The following is an 11,554-nucleotide window of genomic DNA, read 5'->3' as shown; positions in this document are numbered from 1 at the left end:
TCAAAATTAAAAGTAAATGAGTGATATATCTATATATCTATATAATACAAATTTTTAAAACTAAAAGTGTCAGTTTTATGATTTTGTTAAATTATACGTCCTTCGTAAACAATAATATATATACAATAGTTATTAAAGGGTATATGTACTATTTTATTTTGTATGAGGTTATATTTGATCTATATAAAGTTTTGAGGGTTAACTATTGGCCTTTTACCTTAATTTTTTTTTTTTTTTTTTTTTTGGTAGAGAAGTGTTAACAGTTTCTTTGAAACGACAATACCTCAGATTTGGTTGCTTTGTCGAGTCTTAGAGCTCTCAAATTGCTCTGAAACTTGAGATCTAAAGAAGTCAAAGAGAAGAGAGTAAAAGAGGAGAGCTCATAAAATCTGAAACACAAGTACAACAAACCCATACATACGTTTTCTAGAATCGATTTTTCATTTTCAGATCCGTTTAGCAATGCTCTCTACTGCTCGATCTCTCGTCATTTTCGTTATCTTCTCTCTATTCCTTGCATACCCATCTCTTGCAAAGGTAAATTCATCTTAGTTTTTTTATTGAATAATGAATTGATCCACTTTTTTTTTTAAATGGTTCTCTATTCTTGGATCTTGAATTGCTTCTACTATGTTTCTATGTAATTCCATTTTCTGTATTGGGTGATTTATGGTCCTTCATTTTTTTGTGTAAATCCGAGCTTTGTGAAAATAAATTAGACAGTTTGTATGATGATACTTTTGATGCACTGAAATTGTAGTTGGGTAGTGAGTTTTGAAGGTTACAAAGGATAGTTTATGTTTTTTATTAAGCTTTTATGTGTGTAGGTGCAAAGTATGTATTGATTTTGAGCTTTCTAAGCTTGCATTTGGATATGTTGTATGATCCCATGATTTTAAATCATGTTTGGACTTGCGATTTGAGATCATGGCTTGATTCATGATTTCAAATTCCAAATTCTCCAAAACTTAAATTCCTATTGCCATGTCCAAATGGTCCCTAAAAAAGGTTTGACACTTCATATTATAATAATGTTCTGATGCTGAAAGTCTAGCTGGATAATGATCTGAATTATACAAATCGTGATCTTTTTTCTGTTAATGTGATTACATGCATACTATAAAAAAGGCTTTCAGGCGTGCTGTTGAGCAGCAGAATTAAACTCATCTGCTTGTGAGAGGCCAGGATTCAAATCTATACATTCGGCAGGCCACCTAAGTCTTTTATAGAGAATTCTGCCTTGATACATGCAATAATATAACCAATTAAGGTTGAAGAGGAATAAAAAATAGGGATATTATCAACATTAATTGTGAGAACCAAAATACCAGTAGCAATCCTGACTATAATCACGCTATATCAGAAATGGATCTCTAAAAGCCAATGTCAAGTAGGTATGTGGCAAGATGATTTAATCAAGCCGGTGGAGACTGCTTCAAACCATAGAGATCATTTTAGTTTATAGACGTAATTGGGATAATCTGGGTGTTCAAAGCTTTTAGGTTGCCTCAAGTATACATCCTTATTGAGTATGCATTGGTGACATCAAACTGGTGCATGTGCCAAATGTTCTGCAAGTTCATAGAGGACCAATCTGACCTTGTTGAGCTTAATGGTAGGAGTAAAGTTTGATCATAGTCTATGCCAGTCTGTTGGAAAAACCTTTGTGCAACCAGGTGAGCATTAAATCTATCGATGGGACATCAACTTATATTTGATATGGTAGGCCAACTCGTTGCTAACTAACTATGTTGGCGTGAGCCGAAGGAACTCAGGACTATGTTTGATTTCGAAGGAGTGCATTGAACTCATCAATCATAGCTTGTTGCCACCTTGGTCCGTAGCAATTGCATAAAAGATCAGGGTTCAGAAAAAGAGGAGTTGGTAGAGATGGCCAATGAAGAAAGAATGGGGGCATAAGCGACCCTCTCATAGAACAGGTAACCATGTGATGGTTACCTGAGAAAGTAGTTTCAAGTGGAGTGGTAGAGGTGGAATGGTGTTGGAAAGAATTACTTTGAATGTGAGAGTTAGTTAGAAGTAAATAATTAGAAGTGCTTCTAGGATAAGCAGAAGGTAAGTTCGAAGTTTGAGATGAAGATTGAGGAGTAGATTGAATAGGAGACATCATAGGATTACATGCAAATCAGATGCAATATCAGTTGTCTTCAACTTCAGAGTCTCGTGTACATTCAAATTGGGAGCAGGTAGGATTGGAGAGATTTGAGAACTATTCTGAATAGAAGTTTAGTAATGATGTGGACTATTCATCATATTATGGGTTGTATCCAGAGATAAGAATTGAAAAATCTTATCACCAGCTCCAAAATTTGGAACTTGAGGCAAAGTTTGGAGATAGAGGAGTTAAAGTTCCTAATTGGTACCACCAAAGGATTCTTTGGCATTTGAAAGTTGTGACTGTCCAAGAGGCAAGGCTGTAGCTTTTATGCGATCCATGCTGGCGGGATATTGATAAATTAGGAATGACAAGAAACATGTGGTTTGGAGGAAGTGATGTGGATGAGAAATTTGAGCTAGAACGTGGATTAGGCAAGGAAGCATGTCATGAAATCTGATGCTTTGTATGACCTATATGTGTGCAAGATAGTGTCAAACGAGTTTGAGATAAAGTGGGCTTGTAATTAAAATATGGAAAGACAAGAACCACAGATTGAAATCTGATGCTTTATATGACCTATATGTGTGCAAGATAGTGTCAAACGAGTTTGAGATAAAGTGGGGGTTGTGATTAAAATATGGAAAGACAAGAACCACAGATTGAAATTAGAGACTTGGAAAAGACCGACTTTGCTTCATGCATAAATTAGAACAAATGATGTGAGATCAAATACCCTAATTCTAACAATTAAACAGAATCTTGTCTATAGGAAAAACCTTCAAGTGGAAGAAAAACTAGGGTTCTATTTAGTGTTACCAATACGCTAAAGTCAGTGCAATAGGAGAGATGTGTTGGTTCCTAATTAAAAAAGAAACTAAAGAAGTCTATGATAGGGTTTATATTTTTCCAAACTTCCACTAAAATGCTGAGGTTGCTGAGGATTGATAATGGGTTGGTTCCTGATTATAGTAATGTTTTGGTTTTATTTGGACATCAAGTGTTACTGCCATATTGCTTGCCGATTGATGATGTGTTGGTTCCTGATTATACTTTTATTGTTTTTCATTCATGTGTTTACTATTGTACTCCGGTTTCTACAACTCTTCTAGTGGATTTCTACTCGTGTACATGAAGGGACACAAGATCGTTTCAGAACATAATCTCTTATGTGGAATATCATTCCGGACGTAGCCACTTGTCAGTGAATCTATTGGAAGCAACTTGTTGATTATATGGTTATCAAAATAAAAAATGTTGAATATCATTTAGCTGGGATACACCGGAGCCTGATCTCTCAATTTAGTTCGTACTTTTGTCTTTGCTGAGTTAATCAACCCTGATCTTGGAGTAAACCCTAATGAGATGGTTCTTCCTAAAGCAATATGGATAACCAGATTATACAAAATATAACACAATTATTTCGTCACAAAACCTCACATGCCAAAAGTGCTTGGACATTTTGTATCAGCAAGTGCTGGTTAGACAAATTGCTATCCCATTGGCAACAAAATTGGCGCATCTAGTCCTGACTGCTTGTTAATGTGCCTTGTTTCACCATGTACTCAGCTTCTAATTCATTTTATTCTTCTAGACCTCATTTGTTTTCATTTAAGATTAAGACAACTTTATTTTAATAGACATTTGAATATTAAGATGTACATTAAGATTTATAGCTCTGAATTTAAATAGTCATTTGAATATTAAGGTGTTGTATTAAGATTTGATTACCAAATAATTTAGACGGTTTGTTTTCTTGACACTGAATTTATAAAACTTGTTTCATTTAAAAGTTAATAAATATAAAATTCAAATAAAATACTTAATTTAGTATTATCAATAGAAGTAATTTTTAAAAAAATTGTATGGCAGTCGGTGGTGGTGATGGCTAGTGGTTGTGGTTGTGGGTGCTGTTTGAAAATTGTGTCGGGTGATGGTGTTGTTGTAGCTAGTTAGCTGATAACAGTGATTGCCAGTGCTAGTTGGTGGTGGTAGCAAAAAATTGAGGTGGACGATAGTGATAGCTAATGGTGGTGGTAAATGATTTTGGTGGTTGACGATATATAGTGGTGATTGTTGGTGGTGATGACTGTAAACGGTCGCTAATGGTTGTAATAGCTGATTATGGTGATTGATGGTGGCAGTGGTTGCATTGTTGTTATGTTAGATGTTGAAAAACAAATAGTCTTTAATTATTCAGTTTTCAAATCTAGAGACATCTTAATAAATTAGATGTTTATTCAGATTCAAACGTCTTAATTTTTAAAGAAAACAAATGAGGCCATTTTAGTCATTCAAACCCATTAAGTGGCTGTAAAATTAAAAAGCCAAATGCACTTAATGATTAAGATATCTTCTAAGAGCCAATAGGGTCTTTTTTAGTGTTTCTATATACATGTAGGAAGATATTGTTTCACAAAAATATATGGTTTAGTTTCGGTTTCAGTTTGTCTGATGGTGTTGATGTCTTTTTACTATATGCTGCAGTATCAAGCGGATGAACCTGTCACTCTTTGGGTAAATAAGGTTGGACCCTATAATAATCCACAAGAGACGTACAACTATTACAGCCTTCCGTTCTGTCATCCTGGTGATGGTGGTCACAAGTGGGGTGGCCTTGGCGAGGTTCTTGGTGGGAATGAACTTATTGATAGCCGAATTGACATAAAGTTCAAAAGTATGTCTTTTTTTAAAAGAAAACTTACAACGAATTTGTTATTTCTCAAAGGCCATCTTTTTTTACCATGTTCCATTTTATTTCAACAGGAGATGTGGAGAAAAGCACAATCTGCGAACTTGTATTGGATGCAGCAAAAGTGGCACAATTTAAGGATGCTATCGAAAGTTCATATTGGTTTGAATTTTTCATGGGTATATTTCATATTAACACATCCTTCTATGGTTTTTTATGTTCTTTTACACATGGCTACTAGATGCAACCTGCTAATCTGTGATCTTTTTTTGTGGTTATGATGACATATGGCTTCCTGCATCAGACGATTTGCCATTATGGGGTATGCAGTTAGCTAGTCTTTGTATTCTGATTCTGAAAATCAAGTACTGTTTAACATTACTGAAATTCTCTATGGTTATGGAAGTTCAGGTTTCGTGGGCGAAGTGCTTCCTGATAGAAACCGAGACAACAAGCATGTGCTCTACACACACAAGAATTTTCTTATTCAATACAATAAAGACCAGGTAAGGCATTATTATTCGTCACTCTTGTGGTCATCTATCAGCCTTCTGCTACGTAACTTTGGTAATTGTGTTAATTTAACTTCGACAGATCATTCATGTCAACCTAACTCAAGAGAACCCAAAGCCACTGGAGGAAGGAAGACTCTTAGGCATGACATACTCTGTAAAATGGGTTCCGACAAATATTACTTATGAACGGCGGTTTGATGTATACTTGGATTACCCCTTTTTTGAACATCAGGTACATGCCAATCACTATTGATGATCCTCACTGTGCATTTGTGTTACTTTTATTGAAAGAATCAACTGAAGAATGAAATGGTGATTGCAGTGTTAGTCCACTTGGATCTATCCTCTATCAGCTATGACCACTTTAATATATATGACAAGTTTTTGGAACCTCCTCAAATGGAACTAATTTGATTATTAAAAGAATGTGTCCAGTGGACAATTCCGAACTCATTTGTACAAGTTAACTGTTCACATTTTCTTTACTGATGATTAGAGACAATACCTTGTTGCCCCCAAAAAAGTTTAGAATTCAACTGCTTGGATAGCGTCCTTTTGAGCTTACTTGTCACATATGTTTTGAAACTTCATGTTCTTCTGTTCCTTGTTGAAACCAATGAGTCAAAGAGAAAGCTGCATATAAAAACAAGTAATTATGAGTTGCTCTTTCTGTTGCCAGCCTCTGTTAACATCTTATTCTTTATGCAGATCCACTGGTTCTCGGTGTTCAATTCGTTCATGATGGTTATTTTCCTCACTGGCTTAGTGTCTATGATTTTGATGCGCACTCTTCGTAATGATTATGCTAAATATGCTCGTGAAGATGATGATCTGGAGAGTCTGGTAATCTTTTTTTTTTTCTCAATGAATCATGTATTCGTCAGTTACATATTTTTTATGGTTTATAAATAAACAATTGTACAGGAGAGGGATGTGAATGAAGAGTCTGGTTGGAAACTTGTCCATGGTGATGTTTTCCGACCTCCACAAAATTTGGCCCTTCTTTCAGCTGTTGTTGGCACTGGTGCTCAGCTTACAACACTTGTTCTCCTTGTGATCATATTTGCTATTATTGGAATGTTATACATAGGGTATGTGTCCTAATTATATGTACTAAATCTGCAGATTGTGGTTCTATGCACTGTTTATTTCCCGTTCATTTACCAGTTGGATTTTCTGCCTCCCACTTTAATCTACTAATCTTTATCCTCTTGTCTGAACTGTTCCATATATATCTTTGTCTAATCAATACTGTGTCTATCATTTTCTATTTGAGTTTCTGCACATGGATTTGGATATTTCCTAGTGATTCAAATTGGTCCTTGTCTAATATTTTGACTATTTAATCTATACTTGGCATTTATTGCGCTTCTCATGTAGATATAACATTTTTTTCTATTTTGTGTAATAATGTAGCCATACACAACTAGCCTAAGTTTAAACAAGTCAAATCTGTTCCAACTAAAGAAATATAGTTCGATTAATTGTTTCACCTAACTAAGTTTTCGAATATTAGTTAAATTTTCTGGTACTATTACCTGTATAGTATGAAAATCACATTAATATCATAAAGCTGTCCCCAGTCAAATCATATCACAAGGTGGATTATATTTTTTTTTTGATAAGGTACTGAGGGATATTTTACCCCCTATTTCTTAATATTGAACTTACTGCTGTACTTTATATTGCTCAGGAGAGGAGCTATTACTACAACCTTTATTGTATGTTATGCTCTTACATCCTTCATTGCCGGATATGTGAGTGGTGGCCTGTACTCTCGTAATGGTGGTATGTGACCATTCTGTAGTTGACGTCCTTCAGTTGTTTCTATCAATTCCCTCTAATCACAAGTGACTAAAGTTTTTTTCTTTTGTGAATCTTGTCAGGTAAAAAGTGGATAAAGTCAATGATACTAACGGCATCACTTTTCCCCTTTATGTGCTTTGGCATTGGGTTCATTCTAAACACGATTGCTATATTTTATGGATCTTTAGCTGCTATTCCCTTTGGCACAATGGTGGTGGTTTTTGTTATTTGGGCTTTTATTTCATTCCCTCTGGCACTTCTTGGTACTGTTGTAGGAAGAAACTGGAGTGGTACGCCAAACAATCCTTGTCGTGTTAAGACCATACCCCGCCCTATCCCTGAGAAGAAATGGTACCTCACACCATCTGTAATTTCTCTAATGGGAGGTCTTCTTCCCTTTGGGAGCATTTTTATTGAGATGTATTTTGTCTTCACTTCCTTCTGGAACTACAAGGTAATTCTCTCCCCCTTTTTTTTTTTGCTTAATGGAAATAGCATTTTAAAAAGATATTTTTCCTTGCACCATTTCACTCGACAATCTTTTCAACATCGTTCAATATGTTTATTTGCTTTACTGGACAGTTTTCCACTATGTGAGCATTGAATCAGTTGAAATACAAACGATTTATATTGCCTAAGAACTGTTTTTGTGAGAACTAAATATATTATATGCTTCCCTGTGATTTATGTGCCATGTATATATAATTTCTGAGAACTATTTGACTACAAAAAAGCTGTTGCAAGGCTGATTTCGCTTCATCTTGATCAATCTGGAGGATTTCATCATTTATTAGAATCTTTCAGCATCATTATTTACTTATTTCATTTTGTTCAGAGAAAGCACCTGTCTTTAATTTGCTTGCTATCAGTGAGTTAAAAGTGAAGCTTCTCTGGTTCCGACACGAGTTTCTAACATGCAGAATATGTGTATGTGACATTTTTCAGAATGCAAGAGGACACAACATGGGAACACATAACTAACAATGATAGATACAAAAGTCTATTTGACGTCACAATTACTTTTCTAGTTTGACGCTTTTGTAACATCTTGATATTCATCTGGAGAAGTTTCAAAATACCTTATTTGACCTTATGTGCTAAAGAGAAATTGGACTTCTTTTAGATGTACAAGTTTGAGGAGTGAGAGCAAGCTTATGACCTACGAATAACATGTGAGATAATTTTCTATTGGTCAAAAATAAAAAAAAAGGTAATTTAGATGTCAACATTGTTTTGGGCATGACAGCATGTCCCAGGACTGTCCAATGTGATCCTGTTAGACACTACCTCTGACATGGATATTGAACCGTTCTAACTGCCCAAGCTTAAGTTTGAAACCAGATTTTGTCTTGTGATCTAACTTTATAATGAGGTATAGTGTAATAGAGACAAACTTGTATAATTGTCAATGTTATTTGCCAATAGATTCTGGTGATCGTTTTTCTAGTAGCTTGAGATTCTGAGAGGTTTATCATGTTTTTTGGTATAGTTCCTTATGTTCTCCATAAATTATTGAACACATTATTTAAACACATAAAGGACAACTTGCAATAACTTCTTCGAAGTAGGAATGGCGACATTGTCTAGCAACCAATCTCACAGCATTTAATATGCACAGTGGAGATCCTTTAGTGTTCCACCTACTGCTTTTCTTTTAAGTTGCTGCAAAGTTTTTCCCACAAAACAATGTATTTTACATTTATACTTTGGCTGACCTTTATTTTGTTGTTGGCAGGTTTACTATGTCTATGGTTTTATGCTTCTTGTATTTATTATTCTCATAATTGTCACCGTTTGTGTGACAATTGTGGGCACGTATTTCTTGCTGAATGCCGAGAACTACCATTGGCGATGGACTTCATTCTTTTCTGCTGCCTCAACAGCTCTTTATGTTTATCTTTACGCCATATATTACTATCACGTAAAGACTAAGATGTCCGGTTTCTTCCAGACCAGCTTTTACTTTGGCTACACTATGATGTTCTGCCTTGGCCTCGGCATCCTCTGTGGTAAGCTTTTATACGTCAAATACAGGATTTGTTGAGTGTCTTATATTTTCCTTCCCTTCAAAACGTCGCCCCTTTCATGGACTTAACTGATTCTTTCTTGATTTCTTTGTAACTCCAGGTGCTGTAGGATATCTTGGCTCTAACTTGTTTGTTAGAAGGATTTACAGAAATATCAAGTGTGATTAAGTGCTCAAACAAAGCATATGAAACAATGCACCACAGTTTTGCATGATCCATTCTACCTGTCACTTGTGGATTTCCAGATAATACCACAGCAATCGGGTTACCTAATGTGAATGAAGATTATTTTTAGAAGAGATCGAAGGAAGAAAATTAGTTATTTCCAATTTTTCTGATTTAGAATGTGTGGAAATGTTTAGTAAAGTTGTATGGGAGAAAACAATGGAATATTGTGCAACTTTTGTAGTGCATACATATATTACTTGCATATACATTTGTTTTTATTACTTCAAAGGCGATAATCTGCATTGTGTTTTGGAATATGTTGAGAATCATTTTTTAAAAGCAAGTGACATTACTTGGAAATGTTGCCGCCTTCATGTTTTCGTGTTGTGAAATTCAGTGTTGTTTGTACAAATGGTTGTGCGTATACTTTGCTATTTGAAATTGGGCGAGTTGGGTGAAATTAAAAATATTAAAATGGATTGAAATAGAAGTTGAGTTGGATCTTGACCCGCTCAAGTGTACTTTGATCCTAAATGAGTTGGGTTTAATAGGCTAAAAAGTGAATTGGGTTTTGAGCGGTTTAATTTGACTCGATGAATCTCTTTCACATATTGATATTTAATTTTTATAATCATAATTTGAATCTTATCTAAATTGTTATTTAATTTTTTTAAAAAAAATAACAAGATCCTAAAAAATGTTAAATAAATAATAATTCATATCTTAATAAAAAATTAAATTAAAATTAATTAGAATTGAGCTAAATTAAAGAGTCACGTTAGATAAGTTATGCTTGAATGAATTAAGATTGATCTCAATTAAAATTATCCTAAAAAAACTCTTATAATTTTCTAAACAAATTAAACGATGCTTGAGTTCACTTTAACGTCCCTAAATCATATCTACGTGAGTTTGCTCTAAATTCGGCGTTAACAAACTAATGAATTTACGATGAATTCCAATAATAAAATAGTTACCAGGCAACTTTTAAATGCTTGTTTTAACTATATTAGAAGAGGCTTGTTTCAACATGCTTGCTTCATTGCTTTAAGGTTATTTTTGTCTTTTCAATTTCAACATGCTTGCTTCATTGCTTTAAGGTTATTTTTGTCTTTTCAATTTCAACATGCTTGCTTCATTGCTTTAAGGTTATTTTTGTCTTTTCAATTCTCAATTCTGAATACGTGTCCTCTTCTCGTTTCATCATTTTTTTCTTCTCCCTACGTGTCTTCCTCCTATGTTATTAATGTACTACACAATACTCTGCTCTTATCTTCTTCATTTAAGTTTATGCTCCACTGTCTGTGCACACAAAGTCCACTTCTTTCTCTTCAGCATTCTTCAGGTATGGGTTCTTTCATGTTTCAATTTAGTGTTCTTTTTTGTGCCATCTTTCTTTTCATCAATAACTATATTCCCAAATTTGATATGAGTGTGTGATGTTTGCTTATTTTTTCCATTTAGATTTGTCATTGATGTTGGATTATCCTTGTGTTTTGGAAGTCTGAATAATTTTAATAGTTGTGTCTTCAATTTTTGTTGGGTGATTATGCTTTCCGTGTTCTGTTTTAGATTGTCGAAAATATGTTCAGATTCAAATTTTTGGTGTGTTTTTTCGGATGTAGTAATTAATTTGGTCTTTTTTAGTCGGATTTAACTTTATGGGTTTCTTTATTTTAGCTCGGGTTTCTTTATCAGAGTTCTTTAGATCTTCCTCTATTCATAGGCTCTTGTGGGTTTAGCTTGGAGTTTAAGAATTTTCAATTACTTCTACTCGAATTGACCTACTGGTCTATCGGTAGATCCAGGTGACTAATCAGGAAAAATAGATAGATATGGGAGAATATATTTAGTTGCATCCTTAAATGTAAGTACTTAGTGAGAACTATTAAATTACAATTAACAAAAAGAAAAATGAACCTACAGACACAATATGATCATATGAAAGTGAATGGTTTGGGATAGGAACAGAGCTAGGAGAAATAGGCGCAGACACGAAAGTGGTTACAGTTGAATGAGAAGTTGGATTGAGTATGATCTCTGCTACAACTAATATAAGGGAGAACTCTTGAGTAATTATAATCCTCTCATCTTTCATCATGTACCAGGCATAATACAAGCCTCTAAAAGTCATTGGTTTGTCGAGAGAATATGGTGAGATGATAAATTCATTGTGAATATATCATTGTTGAAAGGATGTTGAATTACATACTACTTGTATCACTTCTCT

At 34.3% G+C, this 11,554-nt stretch overlaps 1 protein-coding gene across 1 annotated transcript; it reads left to right on the top strand.

Annotated features, from left to right (window-relative positions):
* Nucleotides 1-227: 227 nt before the first annotated feature.
* Nucleotides 228-9,639, top strand: LOC107004783 (transmembrane 9 superfamily member 1-like). Its single transcript, XM_015203135.2, has 12 exons — nt 228-537; nt 4,604-4,793; nt 4,883-4,987; nt 5,113-5,130; nt 5,220-5,314; nt 5,403-5,555; nt 6,032-6,166; nt 6,248-6,414; nt 7,017-7,111; nt 7,210-7,583; nt 8,865-9,138; nt 9,257-9,639. Exons 1-12 carry the CDS (start codon nt 463-465, stop codon nt 9,322-9,324), a joined length of 1,749 nt encoding a protein of 582 aa, XP_015058621.1. The 5' UTR covers nt 228-462; the 3' UTR covers nt 9,325-9,639.
* The last annotated feature ends 1,915 nt before the right edge of the window (nt 9,640-11,554 follow it).

The sequence above is a fragment of the Solanum pennellii genome, chromosome 11 (genome assembly GCF_001406875.1).
Source record: "Solanum pennellii chromosome 11, SPENNV200".
Classification (NCBI taxonomy): Eukaryota; Viridiplantae; Streptophyta; class Magnoliopsida; order Solanales; family Solanaceae; genus Solanum; species Solanum pennellii.
The sequence above is the reverse complement of the archived record's forward strand: the minus strand, read 5'-3'. Positions and strand labels throughout refer to the sequence as shown.